This window comes from Saimiri boliviensis, chromosome 14 (assembly GCF_048565385.1).
Source record: "Saimiri boliviensis isolate mSaiBol1 chromosome 14, mSaiBol1.pri, whole genome shotgun sequence".
Classification (NCBI taxonomy): Eukaryota; Metazoa; Chordata; class Mammalia; order Primates; family Cebidae; genus Saimiri; species Saimiri boliviensis.
In genome coordinates, this window is record NC_133462.1 from 42,960,953 (window position 1) to 42,988,630 (window position 27,678).

General features: G+C 56.3%; 4 protein-coding genes and 1 pseudogene across 5 annotated transcripts in view; 4 read left to right on the forward strand and 1 right to left on the reverse strand.

The window, feature by feature from the left end:
• FZR1 (fizzy and cell division cycle 20 related 1) overlaps window positions 1–12,578 on the reverse strand; it is a 50,687-nt gene extending 38,109 nt beyond the window's left edge. Inside the window, exons 1-3 of one of the 2 annotated variants that reach the window (XM_074384807.1) lie at window positions 8,752–12,578; window positions 6,295–6,519; window positions 5,989–6,064 (exon numbers count right to left, since the gene is read on the reverse strand). The gene's annotated coding sequence lies outside the window, so the exon portion shown is untranslated. Of the gene's footprint in view, window positions 1–947; window positions 2,541–5,988; window positions 6,065–6,294; window positions 6,520–8,751 lie in introns of those variants that run through there. The other variant, XM_074384806.1, reaches the window with a different exon arrangement.
• Window positions 2,602–8,337, forward strand: DOHH (deoxyhypusine hydroxylase). The gene is made up of 4 exons (XM_039466960.2): window positions 2,602–2,875; window positions 5,306–5,382; window positions 6,880–7,117; window positions 7,499–8,337. Exons 1-4 carry the CDS (start codon window positions 2,602–2,604, stop codon window positions 7,873–7,875), a joined length of 966 nt encoding a protein of 321 aa, XP_039322894.1. The 3' UTR covers window positions 7,876–8,337.
• LOC120362657 (transcription initiation factor TFIID subunit 10 pseudogene) lies at window positions 10,679–13,271 on the forward strand (annotated as a pseudogene).
• Window positions 13,272–17,705: 4,434 nt separating this feature from the next.
• Window positions 17,706–18,287, forward strand: SMIM44 (small integral membrane protein 44). Its single transcript, XM_074384810.1, has 2 exons — window positions 17,706–17,904; window positions 18,042–18,287. The coding sequence occupies exons 1-2, from the start codon at window positions 17,706–17,708 to the stop codon at window positions 18,281–18,283; spliced, it is 441 nt and encodes a 146-aa protein (XP_074240911.1). The 3' UTR covers window positions 18,284–18,287.
• A 3,154-nt stretch (window positions 18,288–21,441) lies between these two features.
• SMIM24 (small integral membrane protein 24) lies at window positions 21,442–27,520 on the forward strand. Its single transcript, XM_003938798.4, has 4 exons — window positions 21,442–21,648; window positions 23,101–23,212; window positions 23,541–23,597; window positions 26,779–27,520. Exons 1-4 carry the CDS (start codon window positions 21,564–21,566, stop codon window positions 26,927–26,929), a joined length of 405 nt encoding a protein of 134 aa, XP_003938847.1. The 5' UTR covers window positions 21,442–21,563; the 3' UTR covers window positions 26,930–27,520.
• The last annotated feature ends 158 nt before the right edge of the window (window positions 27,521–27,678 follow it).

Genomic DNA, 27,678 nt, shown 5'->3' on the forward strand with positions numbered 1-27,678 from the left:
GTGGCACCATCTCAGCTGACTGCAACCTCCCTCTCCCGTGTTCAGGTGATTCTTCTGTCTCAGCCTCCTGAGTAGCTGGGACTACTGGTGCCTGCCACCACGTCTGGATAACTTTTGTATTTTTAGTAGAGATGGGTTTCACCATATTGGCCAGGCTGGTCTCAAACTCCTGACCTCGTGATCTGCCCACCTTGGCCTCCCAAAGTGCTGAGATTATGGGTGTGAGCCACTATGCCCAGCCTATTTTTATTATTTATTTATTTATTTTTGAGGAGGAGTCTCACTCTGTCGCCCAGGCTGGAGTGCAGTGGCACGATCTCGGCTCGCTGCAACCTCTGCCTCCTAGTTTCAAGCAATTCTTCTACCTCAGCTTCCTGAGTAGCTGGCATTACAGGCATGAGCCACCATGCCCAGCTAATTTGTGTATTTTTAGTAGAGATGGGGCTTCACCATGTTGGTCAGGCTGGTCTTGAACTCCTGATCTCGTCATCCGCCCACCTCAGGCTCCCAAAGTGCTGGGATTACAGGCGTGGGACACCGTGCCCAGCCTCTTCTGGCTTTTAATGTTTAACTTAACCACTCAGTCAGTGTTGAAACGGTTGTTACGCAGGCCTGCGTTAGTGAGACCTGGCCTGGCCTGCTACTTGGGGACATCTGGGTAAGAATATTCCTCATGGAGAGCATAGCAAATGCCAAGGGCCTAGGGCTGGACTGGGCCTCGAATGCTGGAGAAACAGCGAGGAGGCCCGTGTGACTGGGAAGAGGTGATGGGAGGCGGCCATGAAGGGCCTTTGGGACTGCCAGGGAGTTTAGAGTAGTGAGGAGGCACAGGAGGATCTTAAGCGAGGGAGCGATATGGTCCAGTTTACATACTGAAAGTGCTCCTGACTCTGTTATTTAAGCTGGGTAACAAAAGTCCCCACAATGGCTGGGTGTGTGGCTGATACCTGTAATCCCAATGCTTTGGCAGGCTGTGGCAGGATGATCACTTGAGCCTGGGAGTTGGAGACCAGCCTGGGCAACATGGTCAGAAGTGAGATCCCATCTCTACAAATAAAAATAAAAATGAGCTGGGTATGCTGGTGTAAGCCTGTGGACCCGGACACTAAGGAGTCTCAGGCAGGAGGATTGCTTGAGACTTGGAGTTTGAGACTCCAGGGAGCCATGATCACACTACTGTACTCCAGCCTGGTGACAGAACAAGATCCTGTCTCAAAAAAAGAGCCCAGCTATAACAACAGCCGGGCGTGGTGGCTCACACCTGTAATCCTAGCACTTTGGGAGGCTGAGGTGGGCAGATCATGAGGTCAAGAGTTCAAGACCAGCCTGGCCAACATAGTGAAACACCATCTCTACTAAAAAATAGAAAAATTAGCCGGGTGTGGTGGCACATGTCTGTAGTCCCACCTACTTGGGAGGCTGAGATGGGAGAATTGCTTGAAACTGGGAGGCAGTGGTTGCAGTGAGCCAAGACCACGCCACTGCACTCCAGCCTGGGTGACAGAGTGAGAATCTGTCTCAAGAAAAAACAAAACAACAAAAAAAAACCAAAAACTGTACTTGGCCACCTTAAACAACAGTAAACAGGCTGGTGCAGTGGCTCACGCCTGTAATCCGAGCACTTTGGGAGGCCAGGCAGGTGGATCATGAGGTCAGGAGATCGAGACCATTCTGACTAACACGATGAAACCCTGTCTCTACTAAAAAAATAGAAAATATTAGCCAGGCATGGTGGCACATGCCTGTAGTCACAGCTACTCAGGAGGCTGAGGCACGAGAATTGCTTGAACCTGAGAGGCAGAGGTTGCAGAAAGCCAAGATTGCGCCACTGCACTCCAGCCTAGCGACAAAGTGAGACAAAAGACAGACAACACTGACCACGGCTGCACACAGCTGCCCTGGGTCTGGCCTCTGGGAAGGCCGTAGTGGAGACATTCTGGGGCTACGTGATCCGAAGGCTTGCTGGGGGCTGGTCGAGCTGCTGCCAGCCCACTTCTCTCACATGGCTGTTGGTGGGAGGGCTCAGTTTTTTTGTCACGTGGGCTGCTACAAAAGGTTGCTTGAGCATCCTCACAACATGGCCACTGACTTCCCCTAGAGAGAAAGCAAGGACGGGACTGTTGTGCCTTCTATGCCCTAACCTTGGAAGTGTTGCTCTGTTCTATCTTCTTGACATTCACACAGGTCAGCCCTGTTCAGAGCGGGAGGGGGCTACATGAAGGCATGAATATTAGGTGGGGATCGCTGGGGCCATTTTGGGGGTCAGTTGTCCCTCTGGCTGCTGTGTGGAAAGCTGACAGTGGCGGTCATTTCTGACAGGCCTATGGGCAAGAGGCGGTACAGAGACTTAGGCCCAGAGAGGGAAAGCAATTTATGGAAGGCTGCACAGCTAACAGGTGGGGTTAGAGCTGGGCTTCCAGCCCAGATGCTCAGGTGGGTCAGTGGGCAGGAAGTTCCCCTGCCCAGGTCCTAGGAACAAGCCAACAAGCTGGTGAAGGGGGCCTCTAACGTGGACTCTCATTTTTCTGCCATAGATTCCTATACCACCGTGTACCCAGGTTTAGCCCGGGCTGTGGAAGGCCGGGGCCCACTGACAGCACGATGGTGACGGAGCAGGAGGTGGAGGCCATTGGGCGGATGCTGGTGGACCCCAGGCAACCCCTGCACGCCCGCTTCCGGGCGCTGTTCACACTGCGGGGGCTTGGCGGCCCGGGTGCCATCGCCTGGATCAGCCAGGCCTTCGGTGACGATTCCGCCCTGCTCAAGCACGAACTGGCCTACTGCCTGGGCCAGATGCAGGATGCCCGCGCCATCCCCGTGCTGGTGGCCGTGCTACAAGACACCCGTCAGGAGCCCATGGTGCGCCATGAGGCAGGTGAGTGCCTGTCTGTCGCGGGTACCCGCTCCTTCCTGCCTCACCTCTTCATGACCCCTCGTGTCCCTGTCCTCACTCAGGGACCTGATAAATGTCAGGTCAGCTAACTGCCCCATAAAGCACCAGATAGCAAATACCTGCAGCTCTGCAGCCAGACAGCCACTCAGTACAGCCGGTGTAAGTCAAGTCCCTGAGAGGGAATGGCTGAGGCTGCGAGCCCAGACAACCTCAGTTGGGCTGGGGGCGGTGACTCAGGCCTGTAATCCCAGCACTTTGGAAGGCCCAGGAGGGCGGATTGTTTGAGCTCAGGAGTTCAAGACCATCCTGGGCCACATGGCAAAACCGTGTCTCTAAAAAATATAAAAAATTTAGCTGAGCATGGTGGCACACACCTGTAGTCCCAGCTACTTGGGAGGCTGAGGCGGGAGAATCGCTTGAGCCTGGGAAGTCAAGGCTGCAGTGAGCCGAGACTGCTCTGCTGCACTCTAGCCTGGGTGACAGAGTGAGACTGTATCTGCAAAACAAAAAACAAAAAACAAAAAACAAAGTTCTTTTCTAAATGCTGAGCTGTGAATTTTCTGTAAGTTCCACACATCAGGAAGTGTCATCCCTTTGGTTTTTTGTTTTAAACCATTTATTTGTTTGGAGTCAGAGTCTTGCTCTGTCACCCAGGCTGGATAGCAGTGGCTCTGTCTTGGCTCACTGTAACCTCCGCCTCCTGGGTTCAAGTGATTCTCCTGCCTCAGCGTCCCAAGTAGCTGGCATTACAGGTGCTCGCCACCAGGCTGGCTAATTTTTGTATTTTTACTATTTTAGAGATGAGTTTTGCCATGTTGGCCAGGCTGGTCTTGAACTCCTGGCCTCAAGTGATCCACCTGCCTTGGCCTCCCAAAGTGTTAGGATTACAGGCGTGAGCCACTGCGTCCGGCCTTAAACTATTAAAAGTTCCAAAAGCATTCTTCACTCCTATAAAAACGAACAGGGGACAAGCTGTAGATCCCCAACCCCTAATGTGTATTAGATTTACTCCACTCATTGGACACACATTTAGTGAGCATCTACTGTGTGCCAGGCCCTGTCACGTATGTAAGAGACAAAACAGTGGCAACACAGATACAGGCCGGGCACTGTGGCTCACCCCTGTGGTCCCAGCTACTCGGGAGGCTGAGGCAGGAGGATTACTTGAGCCAGGGAGGTTGAGGCTGCACTGAGCCATGATCGTGCCGCTGCACTGGAACCTGGGCAACAGAGCGAGACCCTGTCTCCAAAAATGGACTGTTCTAGTAAGGGACCCAGACAGCAGATGGGAGCCATGGGTCAGACAGTAGGTGTGTCTGTGCCATGGGGACTGTGCTTCTGTAACCAGCAACCTCATTTGCAATTAGTGTGTGGGAGGTGCACACAAGACTTCTTCCAGCAGAGGGAGCCTGCCAGGCAGGTGCCCAGATGCCAACTTCGACGTTCAGGAAAGGCAAAAGCCACCCGCTCAACTGCCCCACAGGCAGAGCCCTTGAGCTCGATTCTGAGCAAATCCAAGGAACCTCGGCACCCAGGGCTCTGCAGAGAGCCTTGCTGCGACCCGGGCTTGCTACGCCTGCGTCTGAACCCACCCAAGTGTACCCTCAGTGACCCTGAACTCTGCAGTCTCCAGCTGGCACCCCTGGCCTGTTTTTTTTTGTTTTTTTTGAGACAGAGTTTTGCTCCTGTTGCCCAGGCTGGAGTGCCATGGTGCGATCTTGACTCACAGCAACCTCCACCCCGCTGAGTTCAAGCACTTCTGCCTCAGCCCCCGGAGTAGCTGGGATTGCAGGCACGTGCCACCACGGCTGGCTGATTTTTTTAATTTTGTATTTTTAGTAGACACGGGGTTTCTCCATGTGGGTCAGTCAGGCTGATCTCAAACTTCCGACCTCAGGTGATCCACCCGCCTCAGCCTCCCAAAGTGCTGGGATTATAGGCGTGATCCACCGCGCCTGGCCACCCCTGGCCTGTTTTCGGAATTTTTTTTTTTTTTTTTGAGACAGGCTTTCACTCTGTCGCCCATGCTGGAGTACAGTGGTGTGACCATAGCTCACTGCAACCCCGACCTCCTGGGTTGTTGGAGCTGCTTGTCAGCTGTGACCCCGAGTTGTGGGGACATACCGTGTCCCTGTCACATGGCGTAGGGCCAGATGGGGTGTGTTTTGCTCTGCGTGGCAGCCTGGTGAGGTTCCAGGCAATGCCTCACGCTGGGGAGGGGATGCTGATTGGTCCAGCGGGGAGCCTGTGCCCACTGCTGTTCCAATCAGCCATGGCCAGAGACGGGGCTTCCCCAGAGGGGCAGAGCTGTGGGAGGGGTGTCCTCCGGTCCCACAGGAGCTGGCTATTTCCCACACATCCCGCCACGACACCCAGTCCACCAACGTGACCTCTCTGGCGGTTTCTTCCCAGGGGAGGCCCTGGGGGCCATCGGGGACCCCCAAGTTCTGGAGCTCCTGAAGCAGTATTCGTCGGACCCCGTCATCGAGGTAACCAGGCCCCTGTCTCCCTGCCTGCCTCGGGTCCCTGGGAAGCCCCGCCCTGCCCCAGCCCTGGCCTGGAACAGCCTCACGCCCTCCCCATCTCTGGTTGCCAGGGCGACCACTTGGCCAAGGATGCCCCAGGGATGAGGGAGGCCAGGGCGACAACCCAGACGGACACTTGCTGTGCCCCATTTGGCAAAACGGCGACAACCAGCTCATCCCGGGCCTTGAGCCCGAGCCGGCCTGAAGCCCTTTCCCTGAACCCCCACGTCCAGCCCCTCTGCCAAGACCCCTCTGAACCCACTCAGTGCTCTCTACCTCCGATACCTGGCACTAGCCCACCAGACCCCTTCAGGGGCCTCCTGCCTTCCCACATCTCTCCCTGTTTTGTAAAGTAACAGCTTTATTGCCGGGTGCCGTGGCCGACACCTGTCATCCCAGCACCTTGGGAGGCAGAGGCAGATGGATCACCTGAGGTCAGGAGTTTGAGACTAGTGTGGCCAACGCAGCGATAGCCCTCCTCTACTAAAAATACAAAAGTGAGCCAGGCGCGGTGGCGGGCGCCTGTGATGCCAGCTACTGGGGAGGCTGAGGCAGGAGAATCGTTTGTACCTGGGAGGTGGAGGTTGCCGTGAGCCGAGATCTTGCCATTGCACTCCAGCCTGGGTGACAGAGCGGGACTTCATCTCTGTAATGAAAAAAAGAATAAAATAAAAATTTGTTTCATTACTTTTTTTCCCTATAGAGATGAGGTCCGGCTCTGTCACCCAGGCTGTCTGGATGCAGGTGACCCTCTGCCTCGGTCTCCCCAGCTGCTGGGATTATGGGCATGAGCCACTGCATCCAGCCCCATTGTTCCTTTTCGTGGCTGAGCCACGTTCCGTGGCATGGACGGCCACGCTGTGTCGATCCACTCACCGTGGCTGGATGCTTGTGTTGCCTCTGCTTTGTGGCTGTGAGTCGTGCCGCTCCGGACATGGGTGTGCACGTGCTCGTGTGGACACGCGTGTTTTCTCCCCTCTGCCTCTCATTCACATCCTACCCCGACCCGCGATCTCTTCTCCTCCCGGGCAGCAGAGGCATGTGTGACACTGAATTCTGCTCCTCTGTCCTGTGCTTCAAGCTCTCACGCTGTCTCATTACCTTTAGGACAAAATCCCGAGTTTTCACCGTGGCCGCAGGCCTGTCCTAGTTAGGCCCAGCCACTGCCTGTCCCCTCGGCCCTCACCCCTCCCGCACGGTCCTACCTTGGGGCCTTTGCGCCAGCTGCTTCCCCATCCCCGGGTCTCCACCTGACCCCCTCCCTCAGCTGGTTCTAGTCTCTGCATCCACATCACCTCCTCCCTGAGGTCTTCCCCAGCCCCTCCAGCCTTCCCTGGTCACTGGCAAGTCAGCCACCCCTGCTGGTGGCTGTCTCCCCTGCTAAGCTGCCATGGGAGGGTTGGGGGGGACCCCTGCGGCCTCCCCAGGACCTACCGCTCTTCACGTGCCCCCTCCCCGCAGGTGGCCGAGACCTGCCAGCTGGCCGTGCGTAGGCTGGAGTGGCTGCAGCAGCACGGTGGGGAGCCAGCGGCGGGACCCTACCTCTCCGTGGACCCCGCCCCACCGGCCGAGGAGCGCGACGTGGGGCGCCTGCGGGAGGCGCTGCTGGATGAGTCTCGGCCGCTGTTTGAGCGATACCGCGCCATGTTCGCCCTGCGCAATGCGGGAGGCGAGGCGGCCGCCCTGGCGCTGGCCGAGGGTGAGGAGGGGCTCCTGGGGTGGGGTCCTGGGTGGTGCCTCCCTGTGAAGCCCAGTGATGGCATCTGTGCCATGGGGCTGCGGACTGCCCAGGGAACGTGCCGGGCCTGGCCCCAGGTCTTTCCCACGGGGCCTGTTACCCGTGCAGGTGTTCCTGTCCGACCCTGTGGCTCCGGTCACTTCCCCTGGGCAGCCCTGATCACTGGGTCTAGGGGCAGGGGGTGGCCTCAGACAGCCCACCCCAGGTTGGGCATGGTGGCTCACACCTATAGTCCCAGCACTTTGGGCAGCCAGGGTAGGAGGCTGAGACCTGCCTGGGCAACATAGCAAGACCCCACGTCTTAACGAAAAGAGCTCTCCTTCCCGCTTCTCTCCCCTGCAGGCCTGCGCTGTGGGAGCGCCCTTTTCCGCCATGAGGTCGGCTATGTCCTGGGACAGCTGCAGCACGAGGCGGCAGTGCCTCAACTGGCAGCCGCCCTGGCCCGCCACGCCGAGAACCCCATGGTGCGGCATGAGTGTGCCGAGGCCCTGGGCGCCATTGCCCGGCCCTCCTGCCTGGCCGCACTGCAGGCCCACACGGGCGACCCTGAGCGCGTGGTGCGCGAGAGCTGCGAGGTGGCTCTGGACATGTACGAGCACGAGACTGGGCTGGCCTTCCAGTACGCCGACGGCCTGGAGCAGCTGCGTGGGGCCCCCTCCGAGGCCTCTACCCCCACCCTGGGCTCCCAGAGGACTCTTGAGGGCCGCTCCTCCCCGTAGGGCTGGGAGGGCTTTGGTGTCTAAACCGGCTGTGTGTGAATCAGGTGTCATCATGTGTCTTGCTGGGCACAGGGCTGCTGTCCCCTCCCTCCTTCTGGGACTCCCTGAATCCCCTGGCAGCTCCCGGGGTCCTAGCGCAGGGCTGCAGTGTGCAAGTTTCCAGGCTCAGAGGTGATTGCGGGAGGCTGAGATGCCAGGCTCGGTACAGGGTGTCTTAGGAGGGAGGATTTTGAGGGAAGGCAGGGGCAGAGCCGGGGCTCTTGGAAGAGGCTGGCGTTAGTTACGGTGGCTCCAGCTTCACTAGGAATGCGGCACAGGGTCTGGGGGTCTCTGACCCCCCCCAAGGCCTGGGCAGGGATGGGGTGCTGGTCCCTGAGTGGGTCAGGCAGGGCACAGGGGCCAGGGAGGGACGACACCCCAGAGTGCTGCCCAGATGAAGTATTAAATTATTTTTGCCAAGCAGAGACTCCTCCATGTGTATTGTGTGAGGGGAGTGTGGGAGGGACAGAGGGGTGGGCGCTCTCAGGGAACGCTGCCCGAGAGTGTGTGGTGTCGGGGGGCTTGGGGGGTTGTATCTGTAGCCACTACTCTAGGATCTGTCCTGCCGCTGACACAGCCATGAAACTGCACATGAAACGGGGGCAGGCCCGCCACCGCCAGCCACGGGCAGTTACCTGGTCACTTCTGCCCTGTCAAATCTCTCCAAGGGGGCTCTGGGGAACCCGCCCTCCAGCCCGGCCCCCTTCGCAGATCCCCATCTTCCCCCTGTTCCTGCTGTGGGTGCCAAGAAAGGGGTTCTGCAGCTGAGAGCCCGGCCGAGGCTTCCCCTGCCGGCTCCCCCAGCTCCTCCGTGTCCGGCGGGGACAGCCCACTTACCTCTCCGGAAAGTGGGCACAGCGGTAGAACCACAGGTGCACAGCGGCCAGAGAGACCAAAAGCAGAAGACAGGAGGCAAGACGGTGGGAAACGATCGTCTGCTGAGCGCTGTTTCCCCGCTACCATTTCTGACCATCCGCTGAGCGCTGTTTCTCTGCTAGGTGCTGGGTCCCGCCGCAGGCGTCAGTTTTGGCTGCCAATGGGGTGGGGGGTGGCGTGTGCAGGGGGTATCCAGTCAGGTAGTGGGGAGGAGGCCACGAATGCTGGAAGATACCTTACAGCACACAGTCTCTACAACAGAGAACGATCCCACTCCAAATGAGTGTAGAGGTTGGGAAATGTGCCTGAAAGTCACATGTTTGATTATAGGTTTTATTTTTATTTATTTTTTGAGACGGAGTCTGGTTCTTATCGTCCAGGCTGGAGAGCAGTGGCGCGATCTCCGCTCACTGCAACCTCCACCTCCTGGGTTCAAGTGATTCTCGTGCCTCCGCCTCACAAGTAGCTGGGATTACAGGCACACACCATCACGCCTGGATTTTTTTTTTTTTTTTTTTGTATTTTTAGTAGAGACGGGGTTTCACCATGTTGGTCAGGCTGGTCTTGGACTCCTGACCTCAGGTGATCCACCCACCTCTGCCTCCCAAAGTGCTGGCATTACAGGCGTGAGCCACTGTGCCCAGCCTGTTTTTCTTTTCCTTGAGATGGAGAGTCTTGGTCTGTCCCTAGGTTGGAGTGCAGTGATGCGATCCCAGCTCACTGCAACCTCTGCCTCCCAGGTTCAAGGGATTCTCCTGCCTCAGCCTCTTGAGTAGCTGGAATTACAGGCACATGTCACTATGCCCAGCTAATTTTTGTATTCTTAGTAGAGATGGCATTTCAGCATGTTGGCCAGGCTGGTCTCCAACACTTGACCTCATGATCTGCCCACCTCGGCCTCCCAAAGTGCTGGGATTACAGGCGTGGGCCAGTGCGCCCGGCCTGCCGTTTTTGTTTAAGTGGAGAGGCTCTTGCTCTGGCACCCAGGCAGGAGTGTAGTGGCTGATCAATGCAGCCTTGACCTCCTGGGCTCAAGCGATCTTCCTGTCTTGGCCTCCCAAGTAGTTGGGACTTAAGGTTTTCCCCATGATGCCCGACTAATTTTTGTATTTTCTGTAGAGATGGGGTCTCAATGTTTTTTCCTTTGTTCTGTTTTGAAACGGAGTCTCACTCTGTCACCCACAGTGCAGTGCAGGGGTGCCATCTCAGCTCACTGCAACCTCCACCTCCCAGGTTTAGGCGATTCCTGTGCCTTACCCTCCTGAATAGCTGGGATTACAGGCGCGTGCCGCCATGTCTGGCTAATTTATATACTTTTAGTAGAGACCGGGTTTTGCCATGTTGACCAGGCTGGTCTTCAACTCCTGGCCTCAAGTAACCCACCCTCCTCAGCCTTCCAAAGTGCCGGGATTACAGACGTGAGCCACTGTGCCTGGCCATCCCAGGTTTTAGAGACAGAGTGTTGCTCTGTTGCCCAGCGTGGAGAGCACTGGCTTGATCTAAGCTCACTGCAACTTCTGCCTCCTAGGCTCGTGATCCTCCCACCTCAGCCTCCTGAGCATCCAGCATCCATTCTACTACGGGTCTGTGTGGTTCTCTCTCTTGCCATCTGTTCCCTCTGTCACTTTCTTGTTGACCTCCAACCTCTTGCATTCTCACTCAGCTGATGACCTTGCTTTCGGCCTCAGTGAGAAAACCAAAAAGACCTTGCGCACGCCGCCACCAACAGCTGTGCCTGTCCGCCAGCACCTGGGCCGTGCATGCTGCTGCTCCTTCCGCCCGCTCATGCTGGCTGATGAACTGTTGGTTCCGCTAGCCAAGACTTACCTAAGATCCTTATGGCTGTGCAACAAGTTACTCCAGACTCAGCAGCTTCAAACAGCTGTACATGGGTCGAATTGTGCCCCCGCCAAAAGACCTGTCAGGGTGGTAGCCCCTGGTACCCACGAATGTGACCTTATTTGGAAAGAGACTCTTTGCAGGTGTTCTTAACGATCTCAAGATGAGATCATCCCGGATTTAGGGTAGACCCTAAATCCAATAACCAGTGTCCTTTTAATAGACAGAAAACTAGACCTGAGTGCAGTGGCACACGGCTATAGTCCCAGCTACTCTAGATGCCAAGGCAGGAGTGCTTATGTCCAGGAGTACTGGACCAGCGTGGGCATCATAGTAACACCTCATTTTTTTTTTTTTTTTTGAGATGGCGTCTTGCTCTGTCACCCAGACTGGAGTGCGGTGGTGCGATCTTGGCTCACTGCAACCTCTGCTTCCTGGGTTCCAACGAATTCTCCTGCCTCCGCCTCCTGAGTAGCTGGGGCTTCAGGCGCACACCACCACACCTGGCTAATTAAAAAAAAAATTTTGTAGTAGAGATGGGGTTTCACTGTGTTGGCCAGGCTGGTCTCAAACTCTTGACTTCGTGATCCACCCGCCTCAGCCTCCCAAAGTAGTAAGATTGCAGGCATGAGCCATCACGCCCGGCTGACCCTATCTCTTAAAAAACAAATAAGTGACCAGGTGTGGTGGCTCACACCTGTAATCTCAGCGCTTTGGGAGGACGAGGTGGGCAGATCATGAAGTCAGTAGTTTAAGACCAGCCTGGCCAACACAGTGAAATCCGATCTCTACTAAAAAAATAAATAAAAATAAAACTACAAAAATGAGCCATGTGTGGTGGCAGGCACCTGTAACCCCACCTACTCAGGAGGCTGAGGCAGGAGAATTGCTTGAACCTGGGGGGCGGAGGTTACAGTGAGCTCACACCACTGCACTCCAGCCTGACGGACAGAGCTAGACTCCATGTCAAAAAAAAAAAAAAAAAAAAGGATAAGAAAACCCCCAGAGACAGAGGAAAGAAGACAGATACCTTTCCTGTGGGTCGGGAGTAGGGGAGCAGGGTATCTGGATGTTTCTGGCTTTGAGTGTCTCATGAGGTTGCAGTCAAGCTGTTGCCGGGGCTGCCTCATCTGAAGGCTCATTGGGGGCTGAAGGAGCCACTTCCAAGTTGACCCCTTTCCATGGGACACTGGCTGCCTGAGCCACCTCTTTCGTTTACCAGCTCCTGGTCCTTCTCATCAACTCACAGGCGTCACATCAGCCATTCACCCTTTTCTCTCCAGCCTCATTGATTTCCTCTCTTTATCCATCAGACCAGCTGTAATTTTTTAAAAAAACAACAAGGAACGGCTGGGCGCGGTGGCTCAGGCCTGTAATCCCAGCACTTTGGGAGGCTGAGGCGGGTGGATCACGAGTTCAGGAAATCGAGACTATCCTGGCTCACATGGCGAAACCCTGTCTCTACTAAAAATACAAAAATTAGCTGGGTGTGGTGGCGCGCGTCCGTAGTCCCAGCGACTTATGGGGCTGAGGCAGGAGAATCTCTTGAAGCAGGGAAGCGGAGGTTGCAGTGAGCCGGGATCGCCTCGGTACTCCAGCCTGGCGACAGAGCAAGACTCCGTCTCAAAGAAAAGAAAAAGCCTGGCACAGTGGCTAACGTCTATAATCCCGGCATTCTGGGAGGCTGAGGCGGGTGGATCACCTGAGGTCAGGAGCTGGAGACCAGCCTGGCCAACATGGTGGACTCCTGTCTCTACTAAAATTACAGACATTGGCCGGGCGTGGTGGCTGCACGCTCGTAGTCCCAGCTACCCGGGAGGCTGAGGCGTAAGAATCGCTTGAACCCAGGAAGCGGAGGTTGCAGTGAGCCGAGACCACGCCACGGCACTCCAGCCTGCGAGACAAACCCTGACTCCTGTCTCAAAAACAAACAGGACAGGCGTCGCGCGTCGCGTGACGTCACCCCGGGTTGTGCGCGCGGCGCCAGCGGGACCGGAAGCGGAAGCGGGTCTGTGCACCGCCTCTCCCACCGGCCGGAAGAGCCGTGGCAGCTCCGGCGGGGATCCCGAGGCGGCGCTGGTGTCGGCTCCCGGCACGCTGCCCGCCAGCATCGCCACGGAGAGCAAGACCAGCCCTGCGGGGACACCAGGGGGGCCTGAGGCTGGAGCAGCTGCTGGGGGCACGCGACTGTTGGCGGCGCGGGCCGGGGCGCCCCTGGAGGCGGCCATGTTGAACGGGGTTTCCGTACTGCCCAGCGCGGCCTCCGGAGACGGGAAGCCCTTGGTGTCCAGCGCGCCTCTGGTGGACTTCTTGATGCAGCTGGAGGGTTACACGCCTACCAGCCCAGATGCAGTGGCTGGTTACCACCTGAACTGTGCCGGCTTTGACGCCTCAGACCGACGCGGACTTCGGCTCGTCTCCCTAGCCACCCAGAAATTGATCTCAGATATTGCCAGGGATGCCCTACAGCACTGCAAGATGAAGGGCACAGGCCCCGGCAGCTCCCGGAGCAAGCGCAGGGACCAAAAACACACTTTGACCCTGGAGGACCTGAGCCCCCCGACCTAAATGTACTTGTCTGTCCCCCTGTCCCCACACCAGCCTGTTTTCATAATAAACTTTATTGTGACAGAAAAACAAAACTCAAATATAATACAAGGGAACCCCTGCTGCTGCTGCTGCTTCTTTTTTTTTTTTTTTGCTTTTAAAGATGGGGTTTCACCGTGATGGCCAGTCTGGTCTTGAACTCCTGATCTCAGGTGATCCACCCACCTCAGCCTCCCAAAGTGCTAGGATTACAGTCGTGAGCCACCGCGCCCAGCCGGCACCCCCTTCTTAATAGAGACAAGATCTGGCTCTGTCACCCAAGCTGGAGTACAGTGGCACAATCTTAGCTCACTGCAGCCTCCAACTCCTGGGTTTAAGCAATCTTCCTGCCTCAGCCTCCCGAGCCCCTGAGACTATAGGCATGAGCCACTGTGGCTGGCGAGGCTCATAGTTTTTTATTTTTGAGATGGACTCTCACTCTGTCACCCAGGCTGGGGTGCAGGGCCGTGATAAGGCTCACGCTTTTTTTTTTTTTTTTTTTTTTTTTTTTTTTTTTTTTTTTGCTGCTGTTGTTGATACAGTCTACTCTGTCGTCCAGGCTGGAATGCAGTGGCTCGATCTCCACTCACTGCAACCTCTGCCGCCCAGGTTCAAGTGATTCTCCTGCCTCAGCCTCACAAGTAGCTGGGATTACAGGCACCTGTCACAGTGCCTGGCTAATTTTTGTAGTTTTAGTAGAGACGGGGTTTCACCGTCTTGGCCAGGCTGGTCTCAAACTCCTAACCTCGTGATCTGCCTGCCGTGGCCTCCCGAAGTGTTGAGATTACAGGCGTGAGTCACCGAGCCCGGCCAAGTCTCACACTTTTAGACATCATTGCATTTCCTTCTCCCAACACCCCAGGAAATTTCGCGAACCCTGTTGTAGAGAGAAGAGAACCCCGGACAGCAGGGGTTGTGCTGTGATGGGCAGAGCTGGGATTTGAACCCCCTCTCCCTCACCACCACCTGATACTGCCTTGTCCTGGCTCCCCGGGCCCTGGCTGCTTGGAATTTCTTGTGTTTCTTCTCCGGGTTTCTCCTCTGCGGTGTTCCTAACTCAGCAAATGGGAACCCCGCCATCCTAGGCAGTCTAAAACCACAGGTTTGGTCAATGAAAAATCTATCCCAGCCAGGCATGGTGGCTCCCGCCTGTAATCCCAGCACCGTGGGAGGCCCAGGTGAGCGGATCACCTGAGGTCAGAAGTTCGAGACCAGTCTCACCAACATGGAGAAACCCTTTCTCTACTAAAAAATACAAAATTAGCCTGGTGTAGTGGTGCATGCCTGTAATCCCAGCTACTTGGTAGGCTTGAGGCAGGAGAATCGCTTGAAACTGGGAGGTAGAGGTTGTGATGAACCGAGATTGTGCCATTGCACTCCAGCTTGGGCAACAAGAGTGAAACTCCATCTAAAAAGAAAAAAAAAAAAGGAAGAATCTATCCCAAGCCCAGGTGCAGCAGCACACACCCTTGTAATCCAGCACTTTGGGAGGCCCAGGCGGGTGGATCACGAGGTCAGGAGACCAGCCTGACCAACATGGTGAAACCCTGTCTCTATTAAAAGTGTAAAAATTGCCGGGCGCGGTGGCTCAAGCTTGTAATCCCAGCACTTTGGGAGGCCGAGGCGGGTGGATCACGAGGTCAAGAGATCGAGACCATCCTGGTCAACATGGTGAAACCCCATCTCTACTAAAAAAAATACAAAAAATTAGCTGGGCGTGGTGGCGCATGCCTGTAATCCCAGCTACTCAGGAGGCTGAGGCAGAATTGCCTGAACCCAGGAGGCGGAGGTTGCGGTGAGCTGAGATCGCACCATTGCACTCCAGCCTGGGCAACAAGAGCGAAACTCCGTCTCCAAAAAAAAAAAAAAAAAAGTGTAAAAATTAGCTGGATGTGGTGATGTGCGCCTGTAATCCCAGCACTTTGGGAGGCCAAGGCGGGTGGATCACGAGGTCAGGAATTTGAGACCAGCCTGACCAATGTGGTGAAACCCGTCTCTATTAAAAGCACAAAAATTAGCTGGGCGTGGTGATGCACTCCTGTAATCCCAGCTACTCAGGAGGCTGAGGCAAGAGGATGGCTTGAGCCTGGGTAGTCCAGGCTGCAGTGAGCCAAGATCCCACCACTGCACTCCAGCCTGGGTGACAGAGCAAGATCCTGTCTCAAAAAACAAAAAAAAGAATGGCTGGGTGCGGTGGCTCACGCCTGTACTCCCAGCACTTCGGGAGGCTGACGGGGGAGGATCACCTGGAGTCAGGAGGTCGGGAGGCTGAGGCGGGTGGATCACCTGAGGTCAGAAGTTCAAGACCATCCTGGTCAACATGGTGAAACCCCATCTCTACTAAAAATACAAAAAAAAATTAGCCGGATGCAGTGGCACATGCCTGTAGTCCCAGCTACTCGGGAGGCTGAGGCTGGAGAATCGCTTGAACCCGGGAGGCGGAGGTTGCTGTGAACCGAGACTGTGCCACTGCACCCCAGCCTGGGCAATAGAGTGAGACTCTATCTCAAAATAAATAAATAGAAATAAAAATCAATCCCAAATCTTCCCACTTTTCTCCCACTGGGAGCAGCTCAGTGCCCTCCACCTCGTTCCACAGGCTGTCCCCCCAAAGCAGTCACCAGGGGGCACCTGTGAGCACCTGGGTCAGGACCTGTCCCTCCTCTGCACACAGCCCTTCATGGCTCCTACCTCCCTTAGGGTCTAAGCCCAAGTCTTCCTCACGGTCTCCATGCCCCTGCAGGACCTCACTGTTCCTCCAACATGCCAGGTGCAGTCCTGCCCCAGGGCCTTTGCACAGGCTATGCCCTCTGCTTGGAACTCTCTTTCCGCTGGTTCTTCCGGAGCTGGTTCCCTTCTTCCTCCAGGTCTTTGTTCAAATGTCACCTCCTCAGTGATGCCTTGGCAGCCCTATTTTTTTTTTTCTTTGAGATGGAGTCTTGCTCTGTTGCCAAATCTAGAGTGCAATTGCGTGATCTCGGCTCACTGCAACCTCCGCCTCCCGGGTTCAAGTGATTCTCCTGCCTCGGCTTCCCAAGTAGCTGAGATTACAGCGCCTGTCACCACACCCGGCTAATTTTTGTATTTTTAGTAGAGACGGGCTTTCACCATTTTGGCCAGACTGGTCTCGAACTCCTGACCTCAGGTGATTTGCCCGCCTCAGCCTCCCAAAGTGCTGGGATTACAGGCATGAGCCACGGCACCCAGCCTGGTCTTTCTTTCTTTTTTTTTTTTTTGAGACGGAGTTTCCCTCTTGTTACCCAGGCTGGAGTGCAATGGCGCGATCTCGGCTCACCGCAACCTCCGCCTCCTGGGTTCAGGCGATTCTCCTGCCTCAGCCTCCTGAGTAGCTGGGATTACAGGCACGCACCACCACGCCCAGCTATTTTTTTTGTATTTTTAGTAGAGACGGGGTTTCACCATGTTGACCAGGATGGTCTCGAACTCTCGACCTCATGATCCACCCGCCTCGGCCTCCCAAAGTGCTGGGTTTACAGGCTTGAGCCACCGCGCCCGGCCAGCCTGGTCTTTCTTATTCATAGCTGTGTCCCAGCACCTGACAGAGAGGCCGGCTGTAGTCACCGCGCAATACACATTCCATGCATGGAGGAAGAGCCAAGCACAGTGGGGGGGACCTGGAATCTTTGCTGCTCCAGAGGCTGGGGCGGGAGGATTGCTTGAGCCCACGAGTTTGAGGGTGCAGTGAGCTATGATCGTACCACTACCCTCTAGCACTCAGCTGGACAGACTCTGTCACAAAAAATAGTATTAGCCAGGCATGGTGGCAGGCATTTGTCATCCCAGCTACTCAGGAGGCGGAGGCGAGAGAATCACTCAAACCTGGGAGGTGGAGGTTGCAATGAGCTGAGATCTTGCCATTGCACTCTAGCCTGGGTGACAAGAGTGAAAATCCATCTAAAAAAAAATTAAAATAAATAAAATAACATAATAAAGTCCGGGCACAGTGGCTAATGCATGTAATCCTAGCACTTTGGGAGGCCTAGGTGGGCGGATTACGGCGTCAGGAGTTCGAGACTAGCCTGGCCAACATACTGAAACCCTGTCTCTACTAAAAATACAAATATTAGCCGGGTGTGGTGGCACGTGCCTGTAGTTCCAGCTACTCGGGAGGCTGAGGCACGAGGATCACTTGAACCTGGGAGGTGGAGGTTGCAGTGAGCCGAGACTGTGCCATTGCACTCCAGCCTGGACGACAGAGCAAGACTGTCTCAAAAAATAAGAAGAGTAAGAAAAAAGATGAATGAAGAGCGTGAACCGGCCGTGAGGAAATCTGGGCAGGGCATTCCAGGTGGCAGAGTCGTGGCTGGAGCTGAGCAGGTAGGCTCCCGGTGGGCGGAAGTGATTGGCAGTGTGATTAACCCAGGCAGATGGCGACCGTGGGACAGCCGCCCAATCCTCTTAGCTCAAAGCCCCTTAATACTTCCGCTGTGTGGGTCACCTCCGGGCCTCCCCGGTGCCGGGCGGACACCATGCCGGGGCTGGCCAGGGAGGAGGCCGAGGGCTGGAGCCCGTCCCCGCCGCTGTATGAGGAGTACCGGCCACCGCCCCTGGACGCCATCCGCCTGCCCAGGTACGTGCTGTACCTGCTGCTGGCCGCGCTGGTCGTGCTAGCTGTCGCTTACGCCATCGTCGGGCACCTCATCAAAGACCTCGCCCACGACCTGGCCGGTGAGCTGTCCCCACCAAAACCCGGCCTGGCGGATGCCGGGCCACCCCGGGTGGGTGGCTGGGGGATCCAAGGGCTTCTCCTAGCCGGGGAGGGGACAGAGAAGGGTGGAGTTGCCTCACCAGCCCCCTTGCCGCAGACTGGGCGTTTGGCCCGAAGCCAGACCAGGAGGCTGCCCCCCGGGAGCTGCGCCCCAGCCTGACGGGCGAGGACTTGGAGGGGCTGGACCTGCAGCTGGCCCTGGCCTGGCAGGGCGAGGAGGACGCCGTCGGGGGTGGCGAGGGGGCCCCCTCCGAACCCCCACCTCCCCCGGAGCCCCGCCGTCCCTCCGTTGCCTTCAAGGATGCCCCGTCCCAAAGCTCCTTCTGGAAGCTGATGTGAACTTGAGTCCTGGACGCTTTGGTGGTTGTGTGGACAGAGCACGCCCTTTCTGCCAGTCCCGAGCTGCCTGGTCACAGCGGATGGCTTTCTCCTTCCCAGCCGGCAGGTTCCGGGGGTTGGACGCTGACGCCTTTCACACTCTTCAGAGACTGCCCCGCTCAGCCTCAGCCAAGCTGTCAGGAAACTGAACTAGAAACACCAGGATGATTTAAAACACTGTAATAGTATCGGCCAGCCTTACCTAGTGCTTAGCGCGCACCTGCTGCTGTGTGGGGCAGGCTTTCCCTATGCATCATCTCATTTAATCCTCCAAGGTAGGACTGACTGCCCCCATTTAACAGATGGGGAAACTGAGGCACACTGCGGTGAACTGGCTTCGCCGAGGTCTTAGAGCACAGAGAGCTTTTCTCAGAAAAAGCCCAGGTGACTACTGACTTTGGAGACCAGGATCTCCGAGGCAGGTCCCGCCCTGTCCCCTCTGCTGGGCTCCCTTCCCTCCAAATCTTCTCCAGCTCCTACCTTGGCTGCTGGGTCTGCTTGCCTCTGGGGCGTGGTCCTGACTTCCTAACCAGATCAGGAGCTACCAGACAACACCGAGGCCTCCTTCCCTTCCAAGCCTTGCAGAAGATGGGGTACACAGTAGGAGTTTAATAGATGTCTGCCTGGCTGGCTCAAGCAGACCTGTGGCCATCCTGGGGCTGGGATGTGTAAGCTCTGTCCTGCTGAGTGGCCTCTGCCATCATCCACAGACCTCTAGAAGACAGGAAGTGCCAGGGACGCAGAAGCTGCTCCACAAACACCCGTGTGATGATGGTGGGCCTTCCTGCCACTCGCCTGGGCCGTGGCTGCTCCCGTGTCAGCTGGGGCGGGGTCCCCCTTCGCCCGGGCAGGGCCCGCTATCTAATCAGCCAAGGGACCAAGGTTGAGGACAGGAGAGCCTGGACTCTGAGTCATCAGTCATCAGCCCTCAGGGCACCCCCACGTGACAGCGGTCAGGTTTGCAGGTGGACCACGGGCACGTGGTTTCTGCACACCTTTCCTGTCCCCTGACTGCTTGTGGGTCCCCAGAAGCCAAGAGCCTGGGCGAGGCAGGATAACTGGGGGTGAGGTGGACCTGGCTTCAAATCCCAGGTCAGACCTGCTGCGTGACATTAACTCTCCTGGGCTGTGCACAAGACCAGCCACATTTCACGAGGTGTTAAGGAAATGCAGTATATGAAACTGCCGTGAGAGAAAAAGTTGGCAATCAAACTTCTCTTGTTTTTAGAGACAGGGTCTTGCTCTGTTGCCCAGGCTGGAGTGCGGTGGTGCGATCGCAGCTCACTGCAGCCTCACACTCCTGGGCTCAAGTGATCCTGTCACCGTGGCTGGGACTACAGGTGCAGGCCACCATTCCCAGCTAAGTTATTTATTTATTTATATGTTATTATTGTTTTGAGACAGAGTCTCACTCTGTTGCCCAGGCTGGAGTGTAGTGGCGAGATCTTGGCTCATTGCAGCCCCTGCCTCCTGGGTTCAAGCAATTCCGTGTCTCAGCCTCCCGAGTAGCTGGGACTACAGATGCCCGCCACCACACCCGGCCAATTTGTATTTTTTTTTTTTTTTTTTTTAGACGGAGTTTCGCTCTTGTTACCCAGGCTAGAGTGCAATGGCGCGATCTCGGCTCACCGCAACCTCCGCCTCCTGGGTTCAGGCAATTCTCCTGCCTCAGCCTCCCGAGTAGCTGGGATTGCAGGCACGTGCCACCATGCCCAGCTAATTTTTTGTATTTTTAGTAGAGACGGGGTTTCACCATGTTGACCAGGATGGTCTCGATCTCTTGACCTCGTGATCCACCCGCCTCGGCCTCCCAAAGTGCTGGGATTACAGGCTTGAGCCACCGCGCCCGGCCCCAATTTGTATTTTTAGTAGACACAGGATTTCACCATCTTGGCCAGGCTGGTCTTGAGCTCCTGACCTTGTGATCTGCCCGCCTTGGCCTCCCAAAGTGCTGGTATTATAGATGTGAGCCACCTCGCCCGGCCTATTTTATTTTTTTGAGACCGAGCCTTGCTTTGTCGCCCAGGCTGGAGTGCAGTGGTGTGACCTTGGCTCACTGCAACCTCTGCCTCGGTTCAAGCGATTCTCCTGCCTCAGCCTCTCAGTTTTTTATTTTTTATTTTAGAGGTGGGGGAGACTGGTCTAGAACTCCTGGCCTCAAGCGACTCTCCCACCTTGGCCTCTCAGAGGGCTGGGATGAAGGAGCGCACCTCACTGGGCCTTGGTGACTATTTTTAAAATTTCTTTTTTTTTTTTTTGAGACAGAGTTTCGCTCTTGTTACCCAGGCTGGAGTGCAATGGCGCGATCTCGGCTCACCACAACCTCCGCCTCCTGGGTTCAGGCAATTATCTCCTGCCTCAGCCTCCCGAGTAGCTGGGATTACAGGCACGTGCCACGATGCCCAGCTAATTTTTTGTATTTTTAGTAGAGATGGGGTTTCACCTTGTTGACCAAGATGGTCTTGATCTCTTGACCTCGTGATCCACCCGCCTCGGCCTCCCAAAGTGCTGGGATTACAGGCTTGAGCCACCACGCCCGGCCCTTAAAATTTATTTTGAGACAGGGTGTCCCTCTGTCACCCAGGCTGGAGTGCAGTGATGTGACCATAGCTGGTTGCAGCCTCAGACTCCTGGGCTCAAGTGATCCTCCCACCTCAGCACCCCCTAGTAGCTGGGACTGCAGGCGCCTGCCAAGCCTGGCCGATTTTTGTATTTTTGTAGTGATAGGGCTTCACTAATTTGCCCCAGCTGGCTGGAGCTCCTGGGTTCCAGGATCCTCCTGCTTTGGCCTCTCAATGTGCTGGTATTACAGGCGTGAGCCCCCGCGCCCAGCCCACCCTTCTTAACATATTCCAGTTGTATTTGTGAGTTTCCCCGTGCACACAGTGACAGGGGGCTTGGGCCGGGCTGGGATGTGGGAGCCATCTCAGCTCAGCCCCTGCAGCAAGGATCGCCAGGGGGTGGCCCTGAGGCTGACGGTCCCCAGGGCAGGGTGCAGGGAGGAGGGACTCCCCCAGTTAATTGCTACACAGGTCCAGAGTCTGGCCTCCCAGAGGGGGAGCGATGGGGCAGGAGCTGGCAGGAGAGGGCAGGATGCCCAACCAGGTGGTGCCAGGGGCGGGCCCTGCTCCCGGGTCTCTGGCATCCCCCGCCCCGGACCGCCCGCGCCTTATCTCGGGGTGGCAGGGCCTCGCCCACATCAAACCTGTGGAGGCCGACCCGGGACGCCGCTGGCTGGCTGATGGCTCGCTCGACCGTCATGGAGATCCTGGGGTCCCTTCTGGTGCTGGAGTTTCTGCTCCTGTCCCCGGCAGAGGCCCAGCAGAGTAGGTGCAGGGTGTCGGGCGGGGGCGTCGTGGGGTGGGGGAGTTGGTCAGGGGGTCACCATCTCCCAACTTTCCAACGGGCAGGAAGAAGAGGAAGGGTGGGCTGGAGGCCCTCCCCAGCGCTGGGCTCTGCCCTCCTCTGTAAGGGCCCGAGCGCGCCCCTCTCCAGCCCTTCTCTTCTGAGCACACCAGGCTGAGACCCCCACCTGGGCTCGGCCCGCTCCGGGTTCCGGCCTCCTCACTAGTCCCTCCCCATCTGAGCCCCCTCTTCCTTTGTAAACCCCGCCTCCTCACTCCTCCTCCTCTGTAAACCCCTCCCCAGTCCCTCCTCTGCTGTAAACCCCTGCCCTCTGACCTCCTCCTTTACAATGCCCCTTCCATTATAAGTCCCTCCCCCCGAGACCCTCCCCATCACAAGCCCCTCCCCTCTGAGCACCTCCTTTTTAGAGCCCCTCCCCCTCTGAGACCCTCTCTCTTTATAAGCCACTCCCCTCTGAGCACCTCCTTCTTTATAAGCCCCTCCCCCGATTCGCCACCTCGTTTATAAGCCCGTCCCGCTGCGTTCCTCCTGTTTTTTTTCTTGAGACAGAGTTTTGCTCTTTCCCCAGGCGCCAGGCTGGAGTGCGATGGCGCGATCTTGGCTCACTGCAACCTTTGCCTCCCGGCTTCAAGCGATTCTCCTGCCTCAGCCTCCTGAGTAGCCGGGATTACAGGCGCGCGCCACCACGCCCATTTTATTTTTGTATTTCTAGTAGAGCCGGGGTTTTCCCATGTTGGCCGGGATGGTCTCGATCTCTTGACCTCGTGATTCACCGGCCTGGGCCTCCCAACGTGCTGGGATGACAGGCGTGAGCCACTAAGACCGGCCAGCTCCTCCTTTTTATAATCCCCTCTCCCTGAGCCCCCGCCTCCTTTATAAGCCCCTCCTCTCTGAGACCCTCCCCTTATCAATCGCTTCTCCTCTTAGCTCCGCCTCCTTTATAAGCCCCTCCCCCTGAGTGCCCCTAGTTCACAAGCCCCTCCCCATCTGATGGCCCCGCCCCCTCCATAGGCCCCTCCTTCTCTGAGCTCCTCCTCCTTTATGAGCCCCGTCCCTGAGCTCCTCCTTTGTCATAAGCCCTTCCCACTATGCCTCCGTCTGCGTTATAAGCCCCGCCCCTTCTCAGCCCCTTCTCATTTGCAAACTCCGCCCCCTCAGAACCCACCTTCCTTTATAAGCCCCTCCCCCCTCTGGGTCCTCAGCCTCCCTCCCACTCTGGTAAGGTACCCTCTCCCCTCTCTAAACCCCCCACCCCGCTACGGCATCCTGATCTCTGAAGCTCCGTTTCTTTCCAAGATCCCCTCTGTCTGAGCACCCCAGTGCGCTTCTCTCTCTCCTTGCTAGGGTGGTGGGGGAATGGGGGTCCTCTGCCCTGTCCTTCCTCTGAGTCGAACTTCCCTGACCTTCTGCAGCCACGGAGCGTCGCCTGAAGCCGTGGCTCGTAGGCCTGGCCGCAGTGGTCGGCTTCCTGTTCATCGTCTATGTGGTCCTGCTGGCCAACCGCGTCTGGTGCTCCAAAGCCAGGTGGGCGCCAGCCCTCACCCCGCTGCCCCCACAGCCCTGCCCAAAGTGCTGCCCCCGTCCCCAGCTTCCTAACCGTCTCTGGTCCCTGCATCACCAGCCTCGATGTCCAAAGGTCTCCCATTTCCCTGCTGCTCCTCGGAACCCCTACTCTCAGAGCCCAGACCCCGGGCCTGCACCTGCCTCTCTCCCCTAGACAACCAGCCCGGCAGCCCACCCCTTCTTGCATTCTGGGGTTCATGAGCCCCGGCTGGAAGGTTGCGACAGAGGCTGAGGCTGTCACGCCACCTCCTTCCCTTTACCCCTCGCACCCTTTTCTTTATCTCTGTAGGGCTGAGGATGAGGAGACCATGTTCAGAATGGAGCCCAACATATACCAGGACCTAAGGTACTATGCGTGAGGGTGTTGGGGGTCTGTGTGAGCCCCTCCTCCGGGCGGGGGAACAGGTGTGCACAGATGACCTGACTCTCCTGACTCCCTCAAACACCTTCCTGCCCCAGGGCCTCCACCGGTCCTGTACCTTCTGGTGGCTCCTCTCCTCCTCCCCCCGTCCCCGGTCAGGGGTTTCTGGCCTGGCCACCAGCCTTCCTGACACTGTCCCCTGGCCCCATGTCTGATTCATGCTTCTCACCAGCAGAACCGCCTCAGTCGCTCACTAACTTCGAGACATTACGTGGGGCCTTCCAGTCGTGTAGGCAACTGCGCTTCGGTCCTGCCTGTGCCCTCACATCCCGCACGGGGCCTGGAACACAGGAAGTGCCTTAAAAATGCCTGTTGAAGAAGAGTGTGGTGTAGGGTTGTGTAGGCGTCTGTACAACGCCCAGGTGTGGGCGACCCACCTTGACTCAGCGTCTCCTATGACTTCCGACCACCTCTAACACGAGGGTTCCAACAGAGGGGTCAGGGATGCAGACGCCCATCACTCGTCCACCCACCCGCCATCCATTCACCCGCCACCCCCGCTCATCCACTCATTCACCCACCTCCATCACTCACCATCCATCACCCATCACCCACTCATCCATCCACTCACCCATCCACCCATTCACCCACCTCCATCACTCACCATCCATCACCCATCACCCACTCATCCATCCACTCACCCATCCACTCACCCATCCACCCATTCACCCACCTCCATCACTCACCATCCATCACTCATCACCCACTCATCCATCCACTCACCCATCCACCCATTCACACACCCCCATCACTCACCATCCATCCACCCATCACCCACTCATCCATCCACTCACCCATTCGCCCATTCACCCAACCATCCATCACTCACCATCCACCACTCACCATCCACCACTCACCATCCATCACTCACCATCCATCACTCACCATCCATCCACCCATCACCCACTCATCTCACCCACTCACTCATTCACCCATCCATCCATCCGTCACTATCCATCACCCACCATCCATCCACCCGTCACCCACTCATCCATCCACTCACTCATTCATTTACCAACCCATCCACCCACTCACCTATCCATCCATCACTCATACATCTATCACTCACCCACCATCCATCACCCATCCACTTACCCACTCATCTGCTCACACGCCCGTCCATCTACCCACCCATCTATCCATCACCCATCCATTCACCATCCATCCACCCGCCCATCTATCCATCATCCGTCCCACCCATCCATCCACCCATCCATCCACCATCCATCCATCACCCACCTATTCACTCACTCATCCACCCACACGCCCATCATGCACTGACCCATTTATCCCTCCCTCCCTCCATCCATCCATCCACCCACCTACCCATCCATCAAGGGCTGGGGTCTCTGTCTTGGGCAAAGGCTTGGGGACAGGAGTAGGAGAGTGGGAGCTGGGAGGTGACCAGCTTGGCTGGGAGGTGACCAGCTTGACTGGGAGATTCTCAGCCGTGTTCAAGATGTGCCTGAGGGAGAGGACGTGAGTGGTGGCTTTGTCTAAGACCTGGCTCAGCCCCAGCAAAATGTGATTCCTACTCCCAGGATGTGGATGGAGGATCTGGCTCCCACCTGTATGCCTGTACCTGTAGCTTCCTTTCTGCCTCGTTCACTCCTGCATCCATCCACCCGACTGTCTGCCTATACATTCATCTATTGGTCTGCCCGTGCAGTCCTCACCCTCCAACCACCCACCCTTCAGTCCACCTACCCATTAGCCCATTGATCTATCCACCCATTGACACACCTACCCACCTATGCATCCATCCGACTGTGCAGTCTTCACTCCAACTGACAACCCATCAGTCTGTCTGCCCATTAGCCCACTGATCCATCCACCCACCTACAGTCGCATTTATCCTCCATCTACCTATCCATTGATATGTCGTTCTCTTCTTCCTCCAATTCATCCACTCATCTCCCTATTAATCTGTCCCTGCCTCTATGCAACCATCAGTTCTCCTAACTCTTATCTACTCATCCGTCCATCCATCCACCTATACATTAGTTCATTGATCTACACATCCATCTTTACTCCCATTCTCATCCTCCATCCACCCATCCACTGATCCATCATTCTCTCCTTCCTGCAATGTATCCATTTATCTTCCAATTCATTTATTCAACCTCCATGCAGCCATCCATTCAATAACTACTCTCTATTCATCCAGCCACCCACCCATCCATCCATCATCCACCCACCCATCCATCCATCCACCCACCCACCCACCCATTCATTCATCTACTCATTCATCATCCATCTGTCCATCCATCCATCCATCCTTCCAACCACTTACCCATTTATCCATCCACCCATTCATCTATACACCCATCCTTCCCATCCACCCATCCATAATCCATCCATTCACCCACTATCCACCTACCCATCTACCCTTCTATCCTCCAACTTCTTTACCCACCTACCCATGTATCCATCCATCCATCCATCGAGCAATGTAGTCTTTTTTTTTGAGATGGAGTCTCGCTCTGTCACCCAGCCTGGAGTGCAGTGGCGCGATCTCAGCTCACTGTAACCTCCACCTCCCCGGTTCGTACAATTCTCCTGCCTCAGCGTCCTGAGTAGCTGGGATTACAGGCGCCCACCACCACTCCCGGCTAATTTTTTTTTCTGTATTTTAGTAGAGACAGGATTTCACTGTGTTGCCCAGGCTAGTCTCAGACTCCTGAGCTCAGGCAATCTGCCCGCCTCAGCTTCCCAAAGTGCTGGGATTACAGGCGTGAGCCACCGTGCCCAGCCCGCAATTGAGTCTTTGTTGTGATGATGATATGCAGCATGAACCTCCATATCATCTACCCAGCCACGGCCCCCTGCCTGAAAAGCAGTCTCCTTCCCCAGGGGTAAACTGAGTCCCAAGAGGCAACAGGGGCCCTTTGGCTTCTTTCCATCCATCCAACACTCCATGGAGCAACTGAGGCTTAGTTGCTGTCTTTGTGAAATGGAAATCGTGAGGCTGCGTAGTCTGGGTTATTTTGAAGATTCACTGAGATACCACCTTGTAAAACATCACATGGGCTGGCTCAAATGAATGGTCATTAAATAGGAACGACTCTGTTTCTTATTATGGTTTGGGGCCTTTGTATCCCTACAGTGAAGACAAGAGGGAGAAGAAAGATGCCAAGGGGAAAGAAGAGAAGAGGAAGGAGAAAAAGGCAGGCAAGGAAGGAGAGAGCAACTTGGGACTGGAGCTGGAGGAAGAAGAGCCCCAAGACCAAGGGAGAGCAAAGAACACAGCCATGTAAAGATTCCTGGCTGCTTCTTCCAGGCAGTCCCCCAGAGATGCCTCTTCTGCCCCCTGCAAGCAACGCCCTGGCATTGAAACCAGTGAAAGGACTCCATCTGGGATTCAGAATACAGTGTTCTCAAGTGAAGGAGGCTTGATCCCACCCCACCGCCCTCCATGGGGGCTCTCTGGGCATCATATTGTTTTCATGCACCCCTCTGCCTGAGCTTGGTCCCTGCCTGGTGATTCTTCCGATGCTTGGAGAACATTCCTGGTTGAGGAGACACCTGCAACCCTCCACAATCTCATGGCTCCACCTGCTTCTACCCACTGCCTGGTTTCTGTTCTCTCTGCCTGATGTCTGCTGGCCAGAACTTCCCCTCTCCCATGCAGCTGCTGTCAGCCAAGGGCTGCTTCCTGATGGCCTGGATTAAAGAATTCCTAAGAGCCCTTTGGAAGGGCTCCTGTCATCTCTCGGGACTCAGTTTACCTCTGGGGAAGGAGGCTGCTTTTGGGGCTGGGGGTGATGGCTGGGCATATGATATGGGTGCTCAGGCTGCGCAGGTGCCCAGATGCCCTGGGCAGATTAAACTGGTTTAATCTGGTTAAACTCCCCCCCCAATCTGGTTTCTGCTGTCCTGAGCCCTGGACTTTGTGCCCTGAGCGCCGTCTCCAGGGAAATCTTTGCTCCTTCCCCCCACCCCCAATCGTGTTCTCGGGGCACGTGGCTTTGTTCCTGGGAACTGGATCCTGGAGGGTGGGGGTGTC

Coding starts and splice junctions, on each gene's coding strand:
- DOHH (XM_039466960.2), top strand. CDS start 2,602: ATGGTGACGGAGCAGGAGGTGGAGGCCATTGGGCGGATGCTGGTGGAC. Junction 5,383..6,879: donor CGTCGGACCCCGTCATCGAG/GTAACCAGGCCC, acceptor CCCTCCCCGCAG/GTGGCCGAGACCTGCCAGCT. Junction 7,118..7,498: donor CGCCCTGGCGCTGGCCGAGG/GTGAGGAGGGGC, acceptor TCTCCCCTGCAG/GCCTGCGCTGTGGGAGCGCC.
- SMIM44 (XM_074384810.1), top strand. CDS start 17,706: ATGCCGGGGCTGGCCAGGGAGGAGGCCGAGGGCTGGAGCCCGTCCCCG. Junction 17,905..18,041: donor CCTCGCCCACGACCTGGCCG/GTGAGCTGTCCC, acceptor CCCTTGCCGCAG/ACTGGGCGTTTGGCCCGAAG.
- SMIM24 (XM_003938798.4), top strand. CDS start 21,564: ATGGCTCGCTCGACCGTCATGGAGATCCTGGGGTCCCTTCTGGTGCTG. Junction 23,213..23,540: donor GTCTGGTGCTCCAAAGCCAG/GTGGGCGCCAGC, acceptor TTATCTCTGTAG/GGCTGAGGATGAGGAGACCA. Junction 23,598..26,778: donor AACATATACCAGGACCTAAG/GTACTATGCGTG, acceptor GTATCCCTACAG/TGAAGACAAGAGGGAGAAGA.